Raw genomic sequence first — 26,568 nt, 5'->3', positions numbered from 1 at the left:
CAAACAATCGACTAATTGGGGTCAGCCGTATGGCACATTCATAACGAGCATTAACAGATATAGTAAATCACACATTACTGGTAGGTGGGCAACACTATAAAAGCCCCTCATTGACTCTGGAGGCTAACTTTAGAATTATCAGTATAACCCTGGGATGTCTCCTTACCCTTGCAGTGGAGGCTGGGGCTGGGCCAGAGTGGATGGTCTCGGCTTGTTCCAGCCACCGTAGTCCAGCATGGGGCGCACTTTCTTGAAGGGGGTCGAGTGATTGGGTAACATGAGACTTCTCTTAGCCGAGGTGGTCTGGGATGTACTGGATGGCCTGTGGAGGGAACGACAAACGTCAAAGAAGTCAACGTGTGGCAGCATCTTAATGATGCATGAGAATGTTTTCTTAACATCTATGGGACAACCTGGTTAAATTAAGGCGCAAAAAAAATAACTTACCTGTCGAGGAAAGAGTGACTCGTGGAGTAGTCTTTGGTCACCGATCGGCTGCCGTAGAATGACGTGGGCTGAAGTGGCGCTGGAACCAGTAAAACTGGTGGGAAAGGTAGACAGTTATCACAGGGCGACTAGAGACGGCACAGTTCTTGTCTGGAGAAGGTCATCTCAGTCTGACGAGGGCTTACCAGAGCAGCGGTTCTCCTCTGCCTGTTTCAGCTTGTCTTTGCAGCTCAGCAGAAACTTCCTGGAGGGGTCCGACATGGTCTTGTTGTTGCTGAGATACAAGAAACAGTTTAGCTTCACTGGTGCACAACTCTGCCCTACAAAGGCAAAGTGTAGTAACAGCAAATTTGGTCAAAAAGTTGAGATCTGTTGTAATGGCAGTTTCCCTTTTACGCTAAACCGGTGCTGCTAAAATCATGGCCGTCACTGTAAAAACACCTACCCCCTCACCCCCACTCGCTAGACACCCCGAGGCCACAATGGACATAAGCTTAAATTGACAGGAAGGGATGTGAAGTCAACCCTTTGCTTGGTAAAGTAACACTGTCGTTGTCATACCTGGATGAGTCATTCTCCTTGGGGTAGTCCTTAGTCAGGTCACTGTCAGAGGTGAGGTGTCTCTTCCTCTTCTCAATCCTGAAGGGGCAAAAGATGGTTCTGAAGATGATGAATATGAAGTAAACATTTTTAAAATGTCCCTTTAAGAGTGGTTATGAGACCAATGCATACACGAAGACTAAAGCCTCTGTCAAATGAAGAAATGCAATCTCAGGAGAAAGGATAGCGAGACAAAAGAGTGGAAGAGGTTGGGATTTTATACCCCTCGCCCAGAATTACGCACTTGTTCATTCCCCCATGTGAACTTAAAAGTCCAATCCACTTAAATAAATTAGGGGGGAAAGTATGAGTGCAGTCAGGACACAGCCTGCGTGTGATGCTTTATCTACCTGGATGGTTGGTGAGTTGGCTTGCCTACCTGTTCTCAGACAGCCCACTGCGGGAAGGTGTAGAGGTGACTCTGCTGGGACTGCTCAGAGGTTTGCGGGGCATCGTCTCCTCCCTGTTGTCCACACTGGGTCGTCTGGGTGTTGTCTGAAACAGAGCCAGATTTAAATAAGTAATATTTTCAGAGAAGCAAAAACCAGGAACAGTATGGTTGTAAATGACAGGTACTTTCTTACAACTCTTTACCTGTCGTTCTCCAGGTGGGCTAATCTCTTTCTTTACGGATCGATTCCCGAGCACACTGAAGCTTGCACTTCCCTGGGATGTCTTTAGAACTACAAGAAAACAACACTTGTCTAACAGAAGGACACCAGTTCCGCAGGAAATCATGCAAATTTGTAGAAACAGTTAATGATCTACAAGTTCCAATAGATTGTTACCTGTTGGTTTTCCCTGCTTCAACTTCTCAAGATATTCTTTCATTTTCTCAGCCACAGCAGTGGGAATTCTCTCAAGGGTGACTACACTGCCATCCTTAAGAGACACCACAATTCGTCGCATAGTGTGCATGGAATGCATCATAACATTCTTCACATTCTGGTTGAGCTGAAAGCAAAGACATATATAATGAACACTTTTTTGCCCAACTGTATTTAGTCAGCCACCAATTGTGCAAGTTCTCCCACTTAAAAAGATGAGAGGCCTGTAATTTGTCATAGGTACACTTCACTTTCTGGCTCTCACAGACATGTAACTTCTTTAAGAGGCTCCTCTGTCCTCCACTTGTTACCTGTATTAATGGCACCTGTTTGAACTTGTTATCAGTATAAAAGACACCTGTCCACAACCTCAAACAGTCACACTCCAAACTCCACTATGGCCAAGACCAAAGAGCTGTCAAAGGACACCAGAAACAAAATTGTAGACCTGCAGCAGGCTGGGAAGACTGAATCTGCAATAGGTAAGCAGCTTGGTTTGAAGAAATCAACTGTGGGAGCAATTATTAGGAAATGGAAGACATACAAGACCACTGATAATCTCCCTCGATCTGGGGCTCCATGCAAGATCTCACCCCGTGGGGTCAAAATGATCACAAGAACGGTGAGCAAAAATCCCAGAACCACACAGGGGGGACCTAGTGTATGACCTGCAAAGAGCTGGGACCAAAGTAACAAAGCCTACCATTAGTAACACACTACGCCGCCAGGGACTCAAATCCTGCAGTGCCAGACGTGTCCCCCTGCTTAAGCCAGTACATGTCCAGGCCCGTCTGAAGTTTGCTACAGAGCACTTGGATGATCCAGAAGAAGATTGGGAGAATGTCATATGGTCAGATGAAACCAAAATATAACCTTTTGGTAAAAACTCAACTCGTCATGTTTGGAGGACAAAGAATGCTGAGTTGCATCCAAAGAACACCATACCTACTGTGAAGCATGAGGGGTGGAAACATCATGCTTTGGGGCTGTTTTTCTGCAAAGGGACCAGGACGACTGATCCGTGTCAAGGAAAGGGGCCATGTATCGTGAGATTTTGAGTGAAAACCTCCTTCCATCAGCAAGGGCATTGAAGATGAAACGTGGCTGGGTCTTTCAGCATGACAATGATCCCAAACACACCGCCCGGGCAACGAAGGAGTGGCTTCGTAAGAAGCATTTCAAGGTCCTGGAGTGGCCTAGCCAGTCTCCAGATCTCAACCCCATAGAAAATCTTTGGAGGGAGTTGAAAGTCCGTGTCGCCCAGCAACAGCCCCAAAACATCACTGCTCTAGAGGAGATCTGCATGGAGGAATGGGCCAAAATACCAGCAACAGTGTGTGAAAACCTACAGAAAACATTTGACCTCTGTCATTGCCAATAAAGGGTATATAACAAAGTATTGAGATAAATAAGTATTTGGTCAATAACAAAAGTTTTCCACCATAATTTGCAAATTAATTCATAAAAAATCCTACAATGTGATTTTCTGGATTTTTTCTCTCTCATTTTGTCTGTCATAGTTGAAGTGTACCTATGATGAAAATTACAGGCCTCTCATCTTTTTAAGTGGGAGAACTTGCACAATTGGTGGCTGACTAAATACTTTTTTGCCCCACTGTATACTATATCAAGACGATTCGATACACAACATCCCTAATCGGAGCTCAAGTTTCAACGAGACGCATCAAAGATAAAAGTGCATCGGTCCGCGAGACCCCAAATGATCCAAATGTAGCATGCATATTTGAGATTGTTCAAAGAAGCCACCCTTTGCCTTGATGACAGCTTTGCACAACCTTGGCATTCTCTCAACCAGCTTCATTAGGTGGTCAACCTGGAATGCATTTCAACTAACAGGTGTGCCTTGTTAAAAGTCAATTTGTGGAATTACTTTCCTTCTTAATGCATTTGAGCCAATCAGTTGTGTTGTGACATGGTAGGGGTGGTATACAGAAGATCGCCCTATACGGCAAAAGACCAAGTCCATATTATGGCAAGAACAGCTCAAAAAAGCAAAGTGAAACGACAGTCCATCATTACTTTAAGAAATTTAGGTAGTCAATCTGGAAAATGTCAAGAACTTTGAAAGTTTCTTCAAGCACAGTCGCAAAACCCATCAAGTGCTATGATGAAATTGTCATGAAGACCGCCACGGGAAAGGAAGACCCAGACTTACCTCTGCTGCAGAGGATAAGTTCATTAGAGTTAACTGCACCTCAGATTGCCGCCCCTATTAAATGCATCAGAGTTCAAGTAACAGACACATCTCAACAGCAACTGTTCAGAGGAGCCTACATGACTCAGGCCTTCATGGTAAAATTGCTGCAAAGAAACCACTACTAAAGGACACCAATAAGAAGAAGGGACTGACTTGCTTAGGCCAAGAAACAAGCAATGGACATTAGACAGGTGTAAATCTCTAATTTAGTCTGCTGAGTCCAAACGACATTTTTTGTTCCAACCGCCGTGTCTTTGTGAGATGCAGAGTAGGTGAACGGATGATCTAGGAATGTGTGGTTCCCACAGTGAAACATGGAGGTGTGATGGTGCTTTGCTGGTGACACCGTCTGTGATTTATTTAGAATTCAAGGCTACCACAGCATTCTGCAGTGATACGTCATCCCATCTGGTTTGAACATAGTGGGACTATCATTTGTTTCTCAACAGGACAATGACCCAACACACCTCCAGGCTGTGTAAGGACTAGTTGACATAAAAGGAGAGCTGGAGTGCTGCATCAGATGACCTGGCCTCCACAATCACCTGACCTCAACCCATTGGGATGGTTTGAGATGAGTTGGACCGCAGAGTGAAGGAAAAGCAGCCAACAAGTGCTCAGCATATGTGGAAACTCCTTCAAGACTGTTGGAAAAGCATTCCAGGTGAAGCTGCTTGAGAGAAGAATCTCAAATAAAATATTTTGATTTGTTTAACACTTTTTTGGTTACTACAGGATTCCATATGTATTTTTTTATTTAACCTTTTAACTATGCAATTCAGTTAAGGATAAATTATTATTTTCAATGACGGGCTACTGGGGAACAAAGGGTTAACTGCCTTGTTCAGGGGCAGGACGACAAATTGTTTTACCTTGACACCTCATGGATTTGATTCAGTAACCTTTCAGTTACTGGCCCAACGCTCTAACCACTAGGCTACATGACACCATATGTGTTATTTCATAGTTTTGATGTCTTCACTATTATTATACAATGTAGAAAAAAGTACAAATAAAGAAAAAACCTTGAATCTGTCGGTGTCCAAACTTTTGACTGGTACTGTACCTTAAAAGACAGTCTTAACATACACAATTTCAGCTATTCAAGTCCAATGTAATCATGCCATTTTGTTAGGTGAATGAGCACATATAGGGAAAACTATTACCTGGAAACTTTTGAGTGCACCACCGGCATTGAACTTCAGGCACAGGTTGACCTTGTTATCCTTCTCAAGAACCTCGAAGGTCCCCTCCTTCCATCGAGTGGTGCCCACGTCTATGCTGTTGTAGCGTATTTTGACAACGCTTCCGCTGGAGAGCTTGGGCACTGCTGCTGCCATTAGTGATGGTCAGGGTTGTGCTCTCCAAATAAACCTAATGGAAGGGAAAAGTAGATTGTGTGCAAACAAGGACATATTTTTTTTAATTAGGCTTGGGCGGTATACCGGATATTTGGAAATAGCCACAGGATTGCTTTTCAATACCGTCAAAACTATTTAGATTTTTTATTTTATTATACATTTGAATGTGTAGCTACTTAAGTAAATACCTGCAGTCAACTTGTGCAATACAATAGGAGATAAATTGATTAACAGTAGTCCCCAGTCACGTGGTATTTGTTTACAAGCATACAACAATGAGAGACCGAAGCCTTGTGAGTCACTTACTGTTTGTTGTGCAGCACGCAACAAGTGATCTAGTTATAGAATTCACAACTACATGTTTGCGAGCTAAATATCTTATGTTTACTGTCTAAAATGTGCTACAGTGTGCATTTGTTTGCTCATTTAGTAGCTAGTTAGCCATCTAGCTAAGTGCTTAAGTCATTGCAAAATTTTGCTTTGCTTGGTAATAGCATTTTTACTAGATGCTGTTCTTCCACTAACCTCATTGCAACTCCCCTCCAAGTCGCCGACCACTACCTTGTATCCTTTTCCCTCTCGCTCTCATCCAACACTTCCCACACTGCCCCTACTCGGATGGTATCGCGCCGTCCCAACCTTCGCTCTCTCTCCCCGCTACCCTCTCCTCTTCCATCCTATCATCTCTTCCCTCTGCTCAAACCCATCTCCTGATTCTGCCTCCTCAACCCTCCTCTCCTCCCTTTCTGCATCCTTTGACTCTCTATGCCCCCTATCCTCCAGGCCGGCTCGGTCCTCCCCTCCCGCTCCGTGGCTCGACGACTCATTGCGAGCTCACAGAACAGGGCTCCGGGCAGCCGAGCGGAAATGGAGGAAAACTCGCCTCCCTGCGGACCTGGCATCCTTTAACTCCCTCCTCTCTACATTTTCCTCTTCTGTCTCTGCTGCTAAAGCCACTTTCTACCACTCTAAATTCCAAGCATCTGCCTCTAACCCTAGGAAGATCTTTGCCACCTTCTCCTCCCTCCTGAATCCTCCTCCCCCCTCCCTCTCTGCAGATGACTTCGTCAACCATTTTGAAAAGAAGGTCGACGACATCCGATCCTCGTTTGCTAAGTCAAACGACACCGCTGGTTCTGCTCACACTGCCCTACCCTGTGCTCTGACCTCTTTCTCCCCTCTCTCTCCAGATGAAATCTCGCGTCTTGTGACGGCCGGCCGCCCAACAACCTGCCCGCTTGACCCTATCCCCTCCTCTCTTCTCCAGACCATTTCCGGAGACCTTCTCCCTTACCTCACCTCGCTCATCAACTCATCCCTGACCGCTGGCTACGCCCCTTCCGTCTTCAAGAGAGCGAGAGTTGCACCCCTTCTGAAAAAACCTACACTCGATCCCTCCAATGTCAACAACTATAGACCAGTATCCCTTCTTTCTTTTCTCTCCAAAACTCTTGAACGTGCCGTCCTTGGCCAGCTCTCCCGCTATCTCTCTCAGAATGACCTTCTTGATCCAAATCAGTCAGGTTTCAAGACTAGTCATTCAACTGAGACTGCTCTTCTCTGTATCACGGAGGCGCTCCGCACCGCTAAAGCTAACTCTCTCTCCTCTGCTCTCATCCTTCTAGACCTATCGGCTGCCTTCGATACTGTGAACCATCAGATCCTCCTCTCCACCCTCTCCGAGTTGGGCATCTCCGGCGCGGCCCACGCTTGGATTGCGTCCTACCTGACAGGTCGCTCCTACCAGGTGGCGTGGCGAGAATCTGTCTCCTCACCACGCGCTCTCACCACTGGTGTCCCCCAGGGCTCTGTTCTAGGCCCTCTCCTATTCTCGCTATACACCAAGTCACTTGGCTCTGTCATAAACTCACATGGTCTCTCCTATCATTGCTATGCAGACGACACACAATTAATCTTTTCCTTTCCCCCTTCTGATGACCAGGTGGCGAATCGCATCTCTGCATGTCTGGCAGACATATCAGTGTGGATGACGGATCACCACCTCAAGCTGAACTTCGGCAAGACGGAGCTGCTCTTCCTCCCGGGGAAGGACTGCCCGTTCCATGATCTCGCCATCACGGTTGACAACTCCATTGTGTCCTCCTCCCAGAGCGCTAAGAACCTTGGCGTGATCCTGGACAACACCCTGTCGTTCTCAACTAACATCAAGGCAGTGGCCCGTTCCTGTAGGTTCATGCTCTACAACATCCGCAGAGTACGACCCTGCCTCACACAGGAAGCGGCGCAGGTCCTAATCCAGGCACTTGTCATCTCCCGTCTGGATTACTGCAACTCGCTGTTAGCTGGGCTCCCTGCCTGTGCCATTAAACCCCTACAACTCATCCAGAACGCCGCAGCCCGTCTGGTGTTCAACCTTCCCAAGTTCTCTCACGTCACCCCGCTCCTCCGCTCTCTCCACTGGCTTCCAGTTGAAGCTCGCATCCGCTACAAGACCATGGTGCTTGCCTACGGAGCTGTGAGGGGAACGGCACCTCAGTACCTCCAGGCTCTGATCAGGCCCTACCCCATTAAACCCCTTCAACTCATCCAGAACGCCGCAGCCCGTCTGGTGTTCAACCTTCCCAAGTTCTCTCACGTCACCCCGCTCCGTTCTCTCCACTGGCTTCCAGTTGAAGCTCGCATCCGCTACAAGACCATGGTGCTTGCCTACGGAGCTGTGAGGGGAACGGCACCTCAGTACCTCCAGGCTCTGATCAGGCCCTACACCCAAACAAGGGCACTGCGTTCATCCACCTCTGGCCTGCTCGCCTCCCTACCACTGAGGAAGTACAGCTCCCGCTCAGCCCAGTCAAAACGGTTCGCTGCTCTGGCCCCCCAATGGTGGAACAAACTCCCTCACGACGCCAGGACAGCGGAGTCAATCACCACCTTCCGGAGACACCTGAAACCCCACCTCTTTAAGGAATACCTAGGATAGGATAAAGTAATCCTTCTCACCCCCCCTTAAAAGATTTAGATGCCCTATTGTAAAGTGGCTGTTCCACTGGATGTCATAAGGTGAATGCACCAATTTGTAAGTCGCTCTGGATAAGAGCGTTTGCTAAATGACTTAAATGTAAATGTAAGCAGTGAATTCCATCCTGGATCAAGTAGTTGTTTTGTGCATGCAGCAAACTGAGTAGCATGCACTTTTGAATTATTTGTATAATTTTGAGCTGGGATGTCTGTCCTGCAAATAGTATAAAATGTTCGCAATGCGTACATTAGCATTTAGTTTACATTCACCTTTAGATCTCAGAGACTCAGTTGGGTTTGAAAATAGTGCCCCTTGTGTTCAGTGCAAGTATTACAGAACATCACAAGAACAATATGAAGGTATGACAATCTGGATACCGCCCACAACTACTTTAAATATATTTTTAACATTTAGACCACGAGTAAGAGAGCAGTAACTGAGTTGTCCAGTAACTTTTAACACATTGTTGGCGCAACACCAGTTGTTCTGTCCTATGGGTAAGTCTGGTTTGAAAGGGAACACTATGCCAAAATACTTTAATTAAATAATATACTGTGCAGACCAGTGCACGTGACCTGGGCAAATTTTTCAAGCTGTAAATTGAAATGTTCTGCTTATGTTTGGTCACATGGTGTTCTTATTTGGCAGTGACAAATGTTTGCATGATGCAATTCCGTTTTTAACCTATTCAGGGAGGGGTTCACTTGTTTACCGAATTGCAAGTAAAGTCTTGGGAAGCTCTGCTAGGCAGGGAAGTGTACGTGTGGCATTATCCACAACAATCAAAGGTATTGTTTACGCATTACCCATTGGGCTGCAGTGTATTACGACAAGCATCCTTAGCCAATTGGTTAAATTTAGCTAGCAAGCGACATAGCTAGATAGAGGGGAAACTAACGTTACTTAGCTAGCTATAATCGAACTGGCATAACGATGCTTAGCTAAGTATGCCCCCATTGTATGACAAATAGCCATGTTCAGAGATTCAACCTTACCTACAGGGATCTCCCAAACTAATGTAAAAGAGGGGCACTGCGCAAACTTGTGGACTTACATATTTTATTCTATTAAGACAAGCGATGCAAAAAAACATACCTGTGGGCATAGCGGGACAAGAAAGCAAGAACAGTAATTGTAAAAGCAAGCCAGCATGATGGTATGTGCTGCTATGGTAATTTCTGTAAAAACAAATATTTAAAAAACATAGCAAATCAACACTAGGACAGATGGCAAAAGTAAAACATTTTAAGATGTTTTATTTTTTGCCCACGCTACGAATTACTATAGCTGTCCACTAATACAGGACGAGTAATGGCCCGGTTCACTACTTTAAGAAATATAAAACTATTTATATTATACCACATACTATTTTGCGCAAGTACGCTGTCGGTGTGATCGAAGCGTTATGCCTACAGCGTCATTGCGCAAAATGGTATGCAGCATCATCTGGATATATGTGCAACAAAAGTTCAACATGTACCTTCTGCAACCATTTCTATCAAGCCGACAACGCATATAGTTTGAGAAAACATTCGATAAATCCAACATTTGTACACACACAAAACGCACTGCAACTGCCTCCGCAATGCTGCAAGGCAAACGCAGCGTTCCATTTGGAAATGAATGTACTTCTAGTATTCCAACATGCAATAGAGCTGTCCGTGTGACCGAGGCGTTACACAACTCTGCAAGCGTATTCACATCCAAATACATTTGGTTGCTTGTAAATGTTTTATTTACACCTTTTTTTGGACGTTAGATACCGGCCATGAAGGGAGTAAATGTAGATAGTTCCTAAGCGAAACTCCATACTGTAGTTGGTGTGTAATGAACGTACTTTGACATTAATACGCTTTCAGAGCTGTCTATTCGTTTGAATCGGAGCTTCCTGGGCAAACATCTCTGACGCACAGATACGGTCTGGGACAGGGAGGACACAACCACACTACACTCGAATGAGTTTCTGTTGGCTAGATAACTGCTATGATGCACCGCTAACCACTAGTTAGTTAGCTAACCTTAGCTAGCTTAGTAGCTAGGTAGCTGGCTAACTGAATATTACGAGATGAGAATGACGCCCCCAAATCAACTCAGCAAAACAACATTGGATAGTTACACATCTAGCTAGCTGTGAAAGTCTAGCCGTGTCCCATGCACGAGCAAGTTCATAACTAACGATAGCTGGCTGCTAAAAAGGACAAGGAATAGCTAGCTAATTTGATTTTGTCATTTGGAGATAAACATCGCCTTGACTTAATTACAAGACAAGGAACACTTGCCTTTGAATGAAATATCCCTTCAACGAAACTTGTAAATGTGAATATTTTTGTTTTAAATCCTCGGGGAGTAGTAAGTTGGGTTAGCCGGCATTCGTTGGCCCCAGTATTATGTTGTTGACAGTGTGGTCCGCACGACGTTTTCCTCCAGTACTCGATGATGGCGGGAATGTGAAAATCTAGAGGAAATGATATACGAGAACACATATCACACGTCGTCTCGCGATACTTAACCACGATGAATTGATATCAAAGATGGTGAAAAAAATAAAGATAGTTCACTCATGCCGTTAAGCATCGCAAAATATGATCAGTTCCGGTTTACTTAACAGGGTGTGTCTACCATAGACACCAATGCAATAGCAGTTGGGTTCTGACTTTTATTGAACCAGAAAACCCCCCCAGAAAGAAATAGCGAGTCGGGGGTCTCGCTTCCTTTTCCGTCTCTGATTCAACAAATCAACAAATGAAATGCATAACTGTCTTACTAGCTTCCTATCGGTATCGACCTTCCATGTAAACTAAGGGTTATATTTTGTTTAAAGATAATAGCTATGTTGCTTGTGTTATAGCGTTAGACAGCTATAAAGCAGATATCCTTCTCAAACAGAAGAACACGCAGCATGTTGGAATAATAAACGCGCGGGTAAAGGTTTAAACGTAGTTCCAATTCCGATGTGACCATTGTAGCAAACTAAGACCAAATATATTCTGCTAAAACTAAGCTAGCTAGCTAGGTAACTAGTTGTAGTTTTTGTTTTATTTGTAGCTAGCTCAACAGCTTACGGGAGATCATATCCAGACGCTTCAGACAATGCTGGCTACAGGCGCAGTAAGTTTGCAATATTGAATTAGATAGCAAACGTTACATTGTATGCCGTGTTATCTATCAATATACATATTCATTTTGTGTTATGGTTATTTTCTGTCGCCACCCACCAGATTCATGCACAACTCGGGGAGTCCAACCAGTACACATACTACCGATGTGTCGCAAAGCTAAATACTCGGGAGGTCTCTAGTTTACACAGCCCAAACAGGATGCGTATAATTTGTCGAACGTTCCAACAGGAATCTGTTCCTGAAACTTCGTAAAGTAACGTTACAAGGTTGCCAACAAACTACGCATACAAAGTAGTATGATCAATTCACCTAGCCAAGTAGCTGCCGAATAGGCATCAACTCACCACGTAGCTTATCCTTAATGTTTGTCCATAGGCTACCAGAGTGAGGACAGACATTTTTCGGAATAAACGTGGTGAGTGGAAAACTTTATGAAATGGCCCACTCCCTACCCGGTATCTTATTCTGCCGCTATACAACTTTGTATGTGTTGTTTGTCAGCAACCTTATTGTTGGAACAGATTCCAGTTGAAACGTTGCACAAATTATACCCACCCGTCCGAACACATGATTGCAGTTCGTGCATTGTAAAAATGTAACTAGTTAAGTTAGTAACTAACTTAAGGGGGCAGCAAACCGATCTTGATTTATCTGACGGATGATCCTAGAAAGGGGAGAGCATTCGATGGAATTGTATTACATGCTCAGATGTCATGAGGTTGGTTCACCCCCCCTGCCCTTTTCTCGCAGGCTGCAACCACAGCCCTGGTTCAGGTGGATCGGGAGAAGATCTACCAGTGGATCAACGAGCTGTCTACCCCCGAGACCAGGGAGAATGCCCTCCTGGAGCTCAGCAAGAAGAGGGAGTCTGTCCCTGACCTTGCACCCATGCTATGGCACTCTTGTGGAACTATTGCTGCCCTCCTGCAGGTACTAAATATATTATCTTTGCTTACTGTAATAGCTATTTCACATTACTGAGCCGATTCAAGCCAATCTGTAATGCACTTTCATAAGAGGAAAAATACATGTGCATTGTTTTAGGTGGCCTCCCCCTATGTCTGTGTGTCTTAGTCATTGTGGCATTGTGTTCGCTCAGTTGGTAGAGCATGGTGCCAGGGTTGTGGGTACGATTCCCACAGGGGATGTTAACAGTTGATGTTTTTCTTCAATAACACAGACCCCAATGCAAATCAGAGGGAGAAAAATATAATTATTCAAAGAGAACAAATCATAGTTGTTATGCTGGAAAGTAGATGGTCATTCTTCCCTGTCCTCAGTGTTTTCTCCACTGAACAAAGATACCAGATGTAGTTTATAACACAACCTGTGGTTGACAGATTAGAATTACTTACAGTAAAATTGGACCAATGACCAAATACCAAGTATCTCGTTTAAGGCTCAATGTATAGACAAGTCGGACCAATGAGAACTTGCCACATGTCGCTATGAGTCCAAGACCGAAACCCCTACACAGATTCTAAATAGATGTTGAACTGAAAAACAACTATTTCCATTGATCGTTATTTCCCCAATGACCTCTAGTCCTCTGCGTTGTTTATTTATCTTAAAATATTCTTACAGGGTATGAAAATGTATGCACTCACTACTGTAAGTCTCTCTGGATAAGAGCATCTGCTAAATGACGTAAATGTAAAATGTTGCTGCGTGAAGGTACCTACAGTGGCCTCCTTAAAGACATGCATTTTACCTTTGGCGACTACTAAGTCTTTTTTAAACCTCCAGCATTGTGCTGGATGTGGCGACGTGTAGTTCATACATGCATAATCTATGAGCAAAATTACTGTCTTACCTCAATTAGCCATGAAATCGCTAGTTAGAAACTAAGTTTGTTTGGAAGCTTTACTGTGCCATTTTCCCCCATGTGGGCCATCCCCTATCAATTCAGGTTCTAGCCAATGAGCTTCAGCCTCTAGCTATTTGAGTGGCCACAAGCAAGATGTGCGCACACACAGCAGAGCAGTGACGTGGTGCACATCCCGTATCTGGACATGTGACGTCGTAGCAATTTTCAGGGACTACTTTTGGCTCGTGAGCACTACTTTCAGATTTACTGGCTAAAAAGTATACAAAAGTACCGCAGAATCTCTTTAAGAGGACGATACTACTTCACATTCTAATTTATTTGCATTCTGTTTCTTTCAGGAAATTGTGAACATCTACCCCTCCATAAACCCACCAACTCTGACAGCCCACCAATCCAACAGAGTATGCAATGCCCTCGCGCTCTTACAGTGTGTCGCCTCCCATCCAGAGACTCGGTAATGCACCATCTTTCTTTTCAATATGTAAATGATTGTGTTATGTGTCACTATCTTACACATTCAAAATGTGACCACCTCCTCCAGGTCTGCATTTTTGGCAGCACACATTCCTCTCTTCCTCTACCCCTTCCTGCATACTGTGAGCAAGACACGCCCATTTGAGTACCTGCGCCTCACCAGCTTAGGAGTCATAGGTAACATCCTTTTCTACCTGCTTTTGTCTGTCTGATTCCAATGCACCTGATTGTTCATGCCGCAATTCTCTGGTTTGTTAAAAACACCTGAATGCCTCCAACTGTAGTTTGCTGTTTGTGTTCCTGCAGGTGCTCTGGTCAAAACAGACGAACAGGAGGTGATCAATTTCCTGCTCACCACAGAGATCATCCCTCTATGCCTGCGCATCATGGAGTCAGGCAGCGAACTCTCCAAAACGGTAGCTAATCTATCCAGCTTCTGCCATATTGCTTACACACATTATGTTACGTGCATATAAACAAAAGGAAATGTATAACCTTTTAGTAATTCTCCCTTTCTCCTCAATGTCAGGTTGCTACTTTCATACTCCAAAAAATTCTGCTGGACGACACCGGGCTGGCGTACATATGCCAGACCTATGAACGCTTCTCTCACGTGGCAATGATTCTTGTAAGTATCATTTGTTTTCAGAGGAAGGTTTAGCACAGCTGTATATACAGGGGGTTGTTCAGCGATAAAACCAGACACGTGAACAAATGGGGCTGTACCTGTGCAGAGCACCTGCCCATTTGCCTTCCCAGTCTCCAAAGCGCCCTTTTCTGTGGTGATAAAATTTCCCACAAAATGTTAGTTCTTCTGAACCCACTTGCCCGTAAGTCGTCTTTAAATTGTCATCCATGCATCAGAACCAAAAAGTTCAGCGTCTTGATTGTTGACCAATTACCAATCATCAGCAATGGCGTGCAAAGGGACACGTGCATATCAAGATTAGTGACCAGAAAGAACTTAAATGTGTTTGAATACCCATACTAACATACTACATACAATTCGTTCATTTTAGTATACTGTAAACAAACAGTATCGTTTCAGTTGAGCATAATAGAGCTTTGCCTGCCTACCGGAAGTTGGCACTGTTGCGATGCAACCTCTTGCTAGCTTGTTAGCATAACAAATGACTAGCTAAACATTTTACGATTTCGGGTGTGTTTGTAAATTCAATCTGGATTTCCAGGGTGCACTCTGGGCCTTAGTAAATCCAGAGCGTTGTCAGATTGTCCGTTCGTAAATTCAGAGCGTTTCGCTCTCGGAGTGTTCAGTGCGCACATGGACATTCTGGCAGAGGAGTAGACCTCACAACGGCATTCAAGCACCCAATCTAACTGGCTAATGTTGGCTAGCTACTTCCAGACACAAATAAGAGAACACCTCACTCTGACAATTTTACTCCCCCTAGAAGAGCTGGTTCGGCTGTTTTTATGTTGTCCAGAGCGTTGTTGACTAACTGTGCTGCTGGCAACAATATAATTACGTTTTTTGCCAACATTTACTGATAGCAGCCATATTCAACTGGTGTTGAATGTTCGTAAATTCATCAGTTATTCTGCAATCTGGCACACTCAGACCAGAGTGTCTTGAAATCTGAGTAGATAGCCTGAGCGAATTTAAGAACGCACCCTAGGGTTGATTGGCAGGTTCAATGGCAGTCAAGCACCAAAGCTAATGTTGGCTAGCTACTTTCAGACACAAATGAGAGAACACCTCACTCTCACCATTTTACTCACCCTAGCAGAGCTGGTTAGACTGTTTGTTATCCAGAGCGTTGGTGACTAACTGTGCTGCTAGCAACAATTTAATTACACTTTTTTTGGCCAACGTTTACTGACACTGGCCATATTCAACGGTGTTGAGCGTTTTGTAAATTCATCAGTTATTCTGCACAAGAGTGCTCTGAAATCAGAGTAGCTATCCGGAATTAACCATTTCCATTGAAACGCACAATGACTATACCACTTAGCTAAGAATTATGTGAATAATCGAGTCAATAAACGTTGGGTAGTTAGTTAGCAGATAGTTAATATAATGCCTGTCCAGTTTGATTTATTAGTAGCCAACTAACTGCTGGTACATACTGCTGTAATGCTATGCAGTTCGTAAGGATAGCGTAGTTAGCAAATTGTCAGCCAACATAACGTGTAACGTAACTTATTTGAAAAGTCATTACTTCATTACATTGCTCAACATTTTCTTAGCTTTGATTATAATTAGTTAAAGCAATGAATTTGCATCTGCTCTCGTTGGACTTTGGCTCCATATTTTCCACCATTTTCTTCAAATCTGAAAACGCTGTGAAACCATGGCCATTTTATGCTGAATTGCATTATGGGCCCTAAAAGCACAGAAATAGTGTCCACTGCATGTATACATCATATTTTGGCAAATTTAGTACGACATCCGGTAACTTTTGTCATATTAACTATATCCGTACTATGACCAATAAGCATACTATATACTTAATTCACGTCACAAGTAGTGAGGTTACTATGAGTATTCAAACACAGCCCTTGTTTAATTTCCTCCAATTTTGCCTGGCAAAAACAGAGTAGGCCTACATTTATCATCCATATAAAATACAGTTTAGAAATCTACTACTGATTTATCTTTGCCAGAACAATAGGAACAACAACCTGCAGGGCTGGGGAGTAACAGATTACATTTAATCAGTTATATATAAGGGACTACAAAAAAAAGGGTAACTGTAATCCGTTACCAGCAAAAAATAATGTAATCAGATTAGATACTTTTGAAAAAGTAGATTACTCCGAGGATTACTTTAATATAGAAAGGATGTTTTTCTCTGTTTTCTCAATGACATTCAAATCAGCATTGAAAAAAGGCGCAATTTCAAGTTTGTTCCACCTGAGCGAGTCTGACCACAAGTCAGAGACCACTATGATGACAAACCAAATCTGTTTGATGGATTGCGCAAAAAGTGCAGGAATATGCTTGTGGGTTACAGTTCAAGCTATGTCTTCCAATTGTGCGACTTCTGTTGGCATCCAAAGACTATCCAACATGAATAAACGCTTGGCGGTAAGGATGCCGGCAGTGGTGTAGTCTACGGTGATACGGATATCACTTATTGATAACTACAGTTGAAGTCGGAAGTTTCGTTACACTTTAGCCAAATACATTTAAACTCAGTTTTTCACAATTCCTGACATTTAATCCTAGTAAAAATTCCCTGTCTTAAGTCAGTTAGGATCCCCCTTTTTCCTCCAAACATAATGATGGTCGTTATGGCCAAACAGTTCTATTTTTGTTTCAGACCAGAGGACATTTCTCCAAAAAGCACGATCATTGTCCCCATGTGCAGTTGCAAACTATTGTCTGGCTTTTTTTAATGGTAGTTTTGGAGCAGTGGCTTCTTCATTGCTGAGCGGCCTTTCAGGTTATGTTTATGTAGGACTCGTTTTGCTGTGGATATAGAAACTTTTGTACCTGTTTCCTGCAGCATCTTCACAGGGTCCTTTGCTGCTGTTCTGGGATTGATTAGCTCTTTTCGCACCAAAGTACGTTCATCTCTAGGAGACAGAAGGTGTCTCCTTCCTGAGTGGTATGACGGCTGCATGATCCATTGGTGTTTATACTTGCGTATCATTGTTTGTGCAGATGAACGTGATACCTTCAGGCATTTGGAAATTGCTCCCAAGGATGAACCAGACTTGTGGAGGTCTACAAATTATTTTTCCTGAGGTCTTGGCTGATTTCTTTTGATTTTCCTATTATGTCAAACAAAGAGGCACTGAGTTTGAAGGTAGGCTTTGAAATAGATCCACAGGTACACCTCCAATTGACTCAAAGAAGAAGCTTCTAAAGAAGCTTCTAAAGCCATGACATAATTTTCTGGAATTTTCCAAACTGTTTAAAGGCACAGTCAATTTAGTGTATGTAAACGTCTGACCCACTGGAATTGTGATACAGTGAATTATAAGTGAATCTGTCTGTAAACAATTGTTGGAAAAATTACTTGTCATGCACAAAGTAGATGTTCTAACCAACTTGCCAAACTTATAGTTTGTTAACAAGAAATTTGTGGAGCTGCATAGTGCAGATCCCAGCCTATGGAATAAAAGCGGGGCTTTTATTGCTCAATCTAATTCATGCTGATACAAAAAATAAATCCAGAGGCCTAATGGACACAAGCTAAAACACACACAGCTTTGATAGTCTTAAAGGGGCAATCAGTAGTTGCTACATACATTAATATATAAGTCCACAAAAATGTAAATATGTAATTTAATCTTATATGTTGCAGAAAGCGATGGGTTAGAAGAAGCCTACATAACCAACCCGTAAAGTAAAATGTAACTATGTAAACTTTAACATTGATTTATCCTGCAATACATGTCGTTCAATTGGTAACATACATTTGTCTTCTTCTCATGCCTCTTAAGGGAAAAGTAATCTAAAATTAACTGAATGTAGTTAGATTACTGAGTTTGTGTAATGCAAAAGTTACATTTATGATTACTATTTTGGACAGGTAGCTAGTAACTGATGGATTACATTTAGAAAGTAACCTACCTAACCTTGGCTACCTGCTGATTTGATTGATAATTTTTCATATTTCAGATGGGCCTAGTTTGGGTGGCTACTGATTCTTTGTCTAAAGATATGCAGCAGTAACATCGTACTGCCTTCAATATTAGGGGATGAAGATCTGTAACATATTCTAGTGAATTTACTACAATATTTATAAGGAATAACAACTACCAGGTTGGCAACGAGCACTCTGCAGGCAGGCTGCCCTCCAAAGTGATACGGTACCTTCAGAAAGTATTCATACCGGTTGACTTTTTTGTTGTAAATTACTTGAATTTAAAGTGGGTTAAATGTTGATATAAAAAATAATAATAATTGTCAATGGCCTACACACAATACCCCATAATCTGAAAACTGAATTGTTTTTGACATTTTTACAAGTGAATTAAAAATGTCTTGAGTCAATAAGTATCCAACCCCTTTGTTATGGCATACCTAAATAAGTTCAGGAGTAAACATTTGCTTAACAAGTCACATAAATTGCAGCCTGAACCAGGGAAACCTGGTTCAGTCTGATTTCCACCAGACTCTGGGATGTGAATTCACCTTTCATCAGGACAATAACCTAAAACACAAGTCCAAATCTACACTGAGGTTGCTTGCCAAGTGGCTGACTTCTAGTTTTGATGTAAATCTGTTTGAAAATCTATGGCAAGACTTGAAAACACCTGTAAAAAGGTAGGTGTCAAGCTGCTGGAAACTTAAGCTTATCTTCACATTCCCTCCCCCAGAGTTTGATCTGCTTCACGAATCCACACACGTTGTGGTACATGTTTAGAATGTGTGTGTCTTTTACCTTGCGGAGCTAGATTCAGGTTGTTCAGTTTGCTGAACACATCGGCGAGGCGGGCTCCCCAGTCTGTCCTCAAACACGGCCACAAGGGGGTGTGAGTGCTTAGACAGGAAATGACTTACCTCCGCACGCACCTCAAAAAGCCTCTGAAGCGTTTTCCCTCTGAATAGCCAACAGACGTCGGTGTGAAGCAGTATCTGCTGGTCCTCAGTCATCACAAAGCCTTTCAAATAGTCGGTGATTCAAATGCCTGGAGATGATAAAGTTAATCACTTTCACTGCGTCATTCAAAACATCATGTAACTCAGGACTCATTATCTTGATGGCCAATGACTATGAATGATACAGTGGGATTTAACTTATTTATGTTGGCAATTAATAATTTCGTTCCCAGACATTGATGCAGCACGATCCGTGCACACATGAAAACAGGATTTCCAATCCAGATTGTGTCTGAGAAAAAGTGGTCAATAATGCAAAACACATCCTCACCTGTAGTTCTCCCGTTAGCTTCTTGCGGAACAGAATGTGCTCATTAATTTCCGAAATGTCTCTGTATCACACACGCAATCAATTGGGCTTCCCCACTGACATCAGTCGATTTGTTCAACCGCAGAGAAAATGTACCTGAATAAAAAATATAAAAAATAATCGATTGATCAATATCAACGCCCATGTCATTGATCCTACGGCACACCGTGTTATTTGACAATGGTACAGTCTAAAGTGCCTCAGCTGCTGTCTTATCAATCATAGTTTCTGCGAGGATAAGCAATGGATTACGTGCACTTGGTACGAGCATAGGATCAAACGGATCCAACTGGAGAGCAGAGGCCAGGTAGCCAGAGAAATGCGCACACGCAGAAACTAAAGTGAAAAAAGGTAGGCCTTTTCAATTATAAAATAACTAGATATTTCACACCAGTAAATATTTTCTTGCCTTTTCTTTCACATTTTTGAAAATCTTCTCAAGTTTCCTCTGGGACTGCCCACGTATCCCAAGGTTGGGAAACACTGGAATCATTTTTGAACCTACAATTTAATTATACATTCTGTTTTACAGAAAGTGATTTGATCAATTGATAGCCACATAGTCACACATTGTATAATATTACTTCCCAAGCAAATACCTTATTTATTTTTTTACTCCTCTACTTTAGGTCATAGCCATGCTTCTGAATGTCAGAGACAAATCAAAGATATTGCCATGTGCATCACTCACGTCTGTTTCTTTTGTTAAACAAAAGAAATGTTCTTTGCTTATGACAAGCATACACATGACATGATGCAGCCACCACCATGCTTGAAAATATGAAGAGTGGTACTCCGTGACGTGTTGTGTTAGATTTGCCCCAAACATAACGCTTTACATTACATTACATTTAAGTCATTTAGCAGACGCTCTTATCCAGAGCGACTTACAAATTGGTGCATTCACCTTATAACATCCAGTGGAACAGTCACTTTACAATAGTGCATCTAAATCTTAAGGGGGGTGAGAGGGATTACTTATCCTATCCTAGGTATTCCTTAAAGAGGTGGGGTTTCAGGTGTCTCCGGAAGGTGGTGATTGACTCCGCTGTCCTGGCGTCGTGAGGGAGTTTGTTCCACCATTGGGGGCCAGAGCAGCGAACAGTTTTGACTGGGCTGAGCGGGAGCTGTACTTCCTCAGTGGTAGGGAGGCGAGCAGGCCAGAGGTGGATGAACGCAGTGCCCTTGTTTGGGTGTAGGGCCTGATCAGAGCCTGGAGGTACTGAGGTGCCGTTCCCCTCACAGCTCCGTAGGCAAGCACCATGGTCTTGTAGCGGATGCGAGCTTCAACTGGAAGCCAGTGGAGAGAACGGAGGAGCGGGGTGACGTGAGAGAACTTGGGAAGGTTGAACACCAGACGGGCTGCGGCGTTCTGGATGAGTTGAAGGGGTTTAATGGCACAGGCAGGGAGCCCAGCCAACAGCGAGTTGCAGTAATCCAGACGGGAGATGACAAGTGCCTGGATTAGGACCTGCGCCGCTTCCTGTGTGAGGCAGGGTCGTACTCTGCGGATGTTGTAGAGCATGAACCTACAGGAACGGGCCACCGCCTTGATGTTGGTTGAGAACGACAGGGTGTTGTCAGGATCACGCCAAGGTTCTTGGCGCTCTGGGAGGAGGACACAATGGAGTTGTCAACCGTGATGGCGAGATCATGGAACGGGCAGTCCTTCCCCGGGAGGAAGAGCAGCTCCGTCTTGCCGAGGTTCAGCTTGAGGTGGTGATCCGTCATCCACACTGATATGTCTGCCAGACATGCAGAGATGCGATTCGCCACCTGGTCATCAGAAGGGGGAAAGGAGAAGATTAATTGTGTGTCGTCTGCATAGCAATGATAGGAGAGACCATGTGAGGTTATGACAGAGCCAAGTGACTTGGTGTATAGCGAGAATAGGAGAGGGCCAAGAACAGAGCCCTGGGGGACACCAGTGGTGAGAGCGCGTGGTGAGGAGACAGATTCTCGCCACGCCACCTGGTAGGAGCGACCTGTCAGGTAGGACGCAATCCAAGCGTGGGCCGCGCCGGAGATGCCCAACTCGGAGAGGGTGGAGAGGAGGATCTGATGGTTCACAGTATCGAAGGCAGCCGATAGATCTAGAAGGATGAGAGCAGAGGAGAGAGAGTTAGCTTTAGCAGTGCGGAGCGCCTCCGTGATGCAGAGGAGAGCAGTCTCAGTTGAATGACTAGTCTTGAAACCTGACTGATTTGGATCAAGAAGGTCATTCAGAGAGAGATAGCGGGAGAGCTGGCCAAGGACGGCACGTTCAAGAGTTTTGGAGAGAAAAGAAAGAAGGGATACTGGTCTGTAATTGTTGACATCGGAGGGATCGAGTGTAGGTTTTTTCAGAAGGGGTGCAACTCTCGCTCTCTTGAAGACGGAAGGGGCGTAGCCAGCGGTCAGGGATGAGTTGATGAGCGAGGTGAGGTAAGGGAGAAGGTCTCCGGAAATGGTCTGGAGAAGAGAGGAGGGGATAGGGTCAAGCGGGCAGGTTGTTGGGCGGCCGGCCGTCACAAGACGCGAGATTTCATCTGGAGAGAGAGGGGAGAAAGAGGTCAGAGCACAGGGTAGGGGCGGTGTGAGCAGAACCAGCGGTGTCGTTTGACTTAGCAAACGAGGATCGGATGTCGTCGACCTTCTTTTCAAAATGGTTGACTAAGTCATCTGCAGAGAGGGAGGAGGGGGGGGGGGGAGGGGGAGGAGGATTCAGGATGGAGGAGAATGTGGCAAAGAGCTTCCTAGGGTTAGAGGCAGATGCTTGGAATTTAGCGTGGTAGAAAGTGGCTTTAGCAGCAGAGACAGAGGAGGAAAATGTAGAGAGGAGGGAGTGAAAGGATGCCAGGTCCGCAGGGAGGCGAGTTTTCCCCTCATTTCCGCTCGGCTGCCCGGAGCCCTGTTCTGTGAGCTCGCAATGAGTCATCGAGCCACGGAGCGGGAGGGGAGGACCGAGCCGGCCTGGAGGATAGGGGACATAGAGAGTCAAAGGATGCAGAGAGGGAGGAGAGGAGGGTTGAGGAGGCAGAATCAGGAGATAGGTTGGAGAAGGTTTGAGCGGAGGGAAGAGATGATAGGATGGAAGAGGAGAGAGTAGCGGGGGAGAGAGAGCGAAGGTTGGGACGGCGCGATACCATCCGAGTAGGGGCAGTGTGGGAGGTGTTGGATGAGAGCGAGAGGGAAAAGGATACAAGGTAGTGGTCGGAGACTTGGAGGGGAGTTGCAATGAGGTTAGTGGAAGAACAGCATCTAGTAAAGATGAGGTCGAGCATATTGCCTGCCTTGTGAGTAGGGGGGGAAGGTGAGAGGGTGAGGTCAAAAGAGGAGAGGAGTGGAAAGAAGGAGGCAGAGAGGAAAGAGTCAAAGGTAGACGTGGGGAGGTTAAAGTCGCCCAGAACTGTGAGAGGTGAGCCATCCTCAGGAAAGGAGCTTATCAAGGCATCAAGCTCATTGATGAACTCTCCGAGGGAACCTGGAGGGCGATAAATGATAAGGATGTTAAGCTTGAAAGGGCTGGTAACTGTGACAGCATGGAATTCAAAGGAGTCGATAGACAGATGGGTAAGGGGAGAAAGAGAGAATGACCACTTGGGAGAGATGAGGATCCCGGTGCCACCACCCCGCTGACCAGAAGCTCTCGGGGTGTGCGAGAACACGTGGGCGGACGAAGAGAGAGCAGTAGGAGTAGCAGTGTTGTCTGTGGTGATCCATGTTTCCGTCAGTGCCAAGAAGTCGAGGGACTGGAGGGAGGCATAGGCTGAGATGAACTCTGCCTTGTTGACCGCAGATTGGCAGTTCCAGAGGCTACCGGAGACCTGGAACTCCACGTGGGTCGTGCGCGCTGGGACCACCAGAGTAGGGTGGCCGCGGCCACGCGGTGTGGAGCGTTTGTATGGTCTGTGCAGAGAGGAGAGAACAGGGATAAACAGACACATAGTTGACAGGCTACAGAAGAGGCTACGCTAATGCAAAGGAGATTGGAATGACAAGTGGACTACACGTCTCGAATGTTCAGAAAGTTAAGCTACGTAGCAAGAATCTTATTGACTAAAATGATTAAAATGATACAGTACTGCTGAAGTAGGCCAGCTGGCAGTGGGTGCGTTGTTGACACTACACTAATCAAGTCGTTCCGTTGAGTGTAATAGTTTCTGCAGTGTTGCTATTCGGGGCTAGCTGGCTAGCTAGCAGTGTTGTTTACGTTACGTTGCGTTAAAGAACGACAATAGCTGGCTAGCGAACCTAGAAAATCGCTCTAGACTACACAATTATCTTTGATACAAAGACGGCTATGTAGCTAGCTATGTAGCTAGCTACGATCAAACAAATCAAACCGTTGTACTGTAATGAAATGAAGTGAAAATGTGATACTACCTGTGAATGCGACCGGGTTGTTGAGTTCTATTCAGAAGACGTTGGCTAGCGTTGGCTAGCTAGCAGAGTCTCCTACGTTAAGGACGACAAATAGCTGGCTAGCTAACCTCGGTAAATTAAGATAATCACTCTAAGACTACACACTCTAAACCTAAACAACACAATTATCTTGGATACGAAGACAGCAAAGACAGCTATGTAGCTAGCTAACACTACACTAATCAAGTCGTTCAGTTGAGTGTAATAGTTTCTCCAGTGCAGCTAATCAGTGGACGTTAGCTAGCTGGCTAGTGAAGACTACGTTAGGACGGCGAAATACGATAATTACGCAATTATCTTTGATACAAAGACGGCTATGTAGCTAGCTGAGAAGAAATTGCTAAGATTAGACAAATCAAACCGTTGTGCTATAATGAAATATAATGAAATGTAATGAAATGTAATGAACAAGTTATACTACCCGCGGGAGTGAAGTGCCGATGCGACCACTCGCTCCAACCCGGAAATTTCCCAGTTTTACTTTACCGCTTTAGTGCAAACAGGATGAGTGTTTTGGATACATTCTTTTGTAAAGGCTTCCTTCTTTTCACTCTGTCATTGAGGTTAGTATTGTGGAGTAAGTAAAATGTTGTTGCTCCATCCTGTTTTCTCCTATCACAGCCATTAAATTCTGTTTTAAAGTCACCATTGGCCTCATGGTGAAATCCTTGAGTGGTTCCCTTCCTCTCTGGCAACTGAGTTAGGAAGGACGCCTGCATCTTTTGTAGTGACTGGGTGTATTGATACTCCATCCAAAGTGTAATTAATTTTTTACCCATCTACAAATAGGTGCCCTTTTTTGTGAGGCATTGGAAAACCTCCCTGTTCTTTGTGGTTGAATCTGTGATTTGAAATGCACTGCTCGACTGAGGGACCTTACAGATAATTGTATATGTGGGGTACAGAAATCGGTTAGTTATTCAAAAATCATGTTAAACCCTATTATATAGTGAGTTCATGCAACTTGTGTGACTTAAGTACATTTTTACTCCTGAACTTATACTGAACAAAAATATAAATGCAACCTGCAACAATTCATATATGGAAAATCAGTCAATTTTAAGTAAATTCATTTGGCCCTAATCTATTGGGAATACAGATATACATCAGTTGGTCACAGATGCCAACAACAAAAAAGTAGGGGAATGGATCAGAGAAACAATCAGTGTCTGGTGTGACCGCCATTTGATTCATGCAGCGCGACATATTCTAAAAGTATGTGGACACCTGCTTGTTGGACTTCTCATTCCAAAATCATGGGCATTGATATGGAGTTAGTCCCCCCCCTTTGCTGCTATAACAACCTCAACTCTTCTGGGAAGGCTTTCCACTAGATGTTGGATCATTGCTGCGGGGACTTGCTTCCTTCCATCCTCGAGTGCTAGTGAGGTCAGTCATTGATGTTGGGGGATTAGGCCTGGCTCGCATTCTGCGTTTCAATTAATCCCTCAAATGTTTGATGGGGTTGAGGTCCGGGCTCTGTGCAGGCCAATCAAGTTCTTCCACACCGATCTCGACAAACCAAACCATTTCTGTATGGACCGCACTTTGTGCACGGGGGCATTGTCATGCTGAAACAGAAAAGGGCCTTCCCCAAACTGTTGCCACAAAGTTGGAACCACAGAATCGTCATGAAAGTCATTGTATGCTGTAGCGTTAAGATTTCCTTTCACTGGAACTAAGGGGCCTAGCCAGAACCATGAAAAACAGCCCCAGACCATTATTCCTCCTGCACCAAACTTTACACCACTCCAGCCGAAGCTTGGCATTGCACATGGTGATCTTAGGCTTGTATGCGGCTGCTCAGCCATGGAAACCCATTTCATGAAGCTCCCAACAAACAGTTCTTGTGCTGACATTGTTTCGAGAGGAAGTTTGGAAGTCTGTTATAAGTGTTGCAACCCTTTAGATGTTTCCACTTCACAATAACAACACAGTTGACCGGGGCAGCTCTAGCAGGGCAGAAATTTGACAAACTGACTTGTTGGAAAGGTGGCATCCTATGACGATGCCACTTTGGAAGTCACTCGGCTACGCATGCCTCTCCCTAATGTCAATATGCCTTGTCTATTGCAGTTTTGGTTAGTGATTGTCTTCACTTTAGAGCCTCCAGCCCTTCTCGATATGCCTCCGCTAAACCCTCTTGTTCCACCCTCCACACTTGCGGTGACCTCACCTGGTTTAATTGATGTCTCTAGAGACAATTCCTCTCTCATCGTCACTCAATGCCTATGTTTACCTCAACTGTATTCACATCCTACCATACCTTTGTCTGTACGTTATGCATTGAATTTATTCTACCGCGCCCAGAAACCGGCTCATTTTACTCTGTCCCGGACGTACTAGACGACCAGTTCTTATAGCCCTTAGCCGTACCCTTATCCTACTCCTCTGCTCCTCTGGTGATGTAGAGGTTAATCCAGTTCCT

General features: G+C 44.4%; 2 protein-coding genes across 2 annotated transcripts in view; one reads left to right on the top strand and one right to left on the bottom strand.

The window, feature by feature from the left end:
* The window catches only part of LOC124041824 (ubiquitin carboxyl-terminal hydrolase 37-like), a 33,636-nt gene extending 22,747 nt beyond the window's left edge, over positions 1-10,889 (bottom strand). The window contains exons 1-9 of the mRNA XM_046359882.1: positions 10,710-10,889; positions 5,259-5,466; positions 1,836-2,001; positions 1,642-1,730; positions 1,427-1,542; positions 1,009-1,086; positions 633-721; positions 448-541; positions 167-322 (exon numbers count right to left, since the gene is read on the bottom strand). Of these exons, the coding sequence (XP_046215838.1) occupies positions 167-322; positions 448-541; positions 633-721; positions 1,009-1,086; positions 1,427-1,542; positions 1,642-1,730; positions 1,836-2,001; positions 5,259-5,432 (962 nt within the window). The 5' untranslated portion in view covers positions 5,433-5,466; positions 10,710-10,889. The remainder of the gene's footprint in view (positions 1-166; positions 323-447; positions 542-632; positions 722-1,008; positions 1,087-1,426; positions 1,543-1,641; positions 1,731-1,835; positions 2,002-5,258; positions 5,467-10,709) is intronic.
* A 218-nt stretch (positions 10,890-11,107) lies between these two features.
* Positions 11,108-26,568, top strand: part of LOC124041808 (CCR4-NOT transcription complex subunit 9-like) — a 28,803-nt gene continuing 13,342 nt past the window's right edge. The window contains exons 1-6 of the mRNA XM_046359858.1: positions 11,108-11,538; positions 12,300-12,479; positions 13,716-13,831; positions 13,919-14,028; positions 14,158-14,267; positions 14,381-14,479. Coding sequence (XP_046215814.1) covers positions 11,521-11,538; positions 12,300-12,479; positions 13,716-13,831; positions 13,919-14,028; positions 14,158-14,267; positions 14,381-14,479 — 633 coding nt within the window. The 5' untranslated portion in view covers positions 11,108-11,520. The remainder of the gene's footprint in view (positions 11,539-12,299; positions 12,480-13,715; positions 13,832-13,918; positions 14,029-14,157; positions 14,268-14,380; positions 14,480-26,568) is intronic.

This window comes from Oncorhynchus gorbuscha, linkage group LG01 (assembly GCF_021184085.1).
Source record: "Oncorhynchus gorbuscha isolate QuinsamMale2020 ecotype Even-year linkage group LG01, OgorEven_v1.0, whole genome shotgun sequence".
Taxonomy (NCBI): domain Eukaryota; kingdom Metazoa; phylum Chordata; class Actinopteri; order Salmoniformes; family Salmonidae; genus Oncorhynchus; species Oncorhynchus gorbuscha.
Note: the sequence above shows the minus strand (reverse complement) of the source record. Positions and strands in the feature narration are given on the sequence as shown.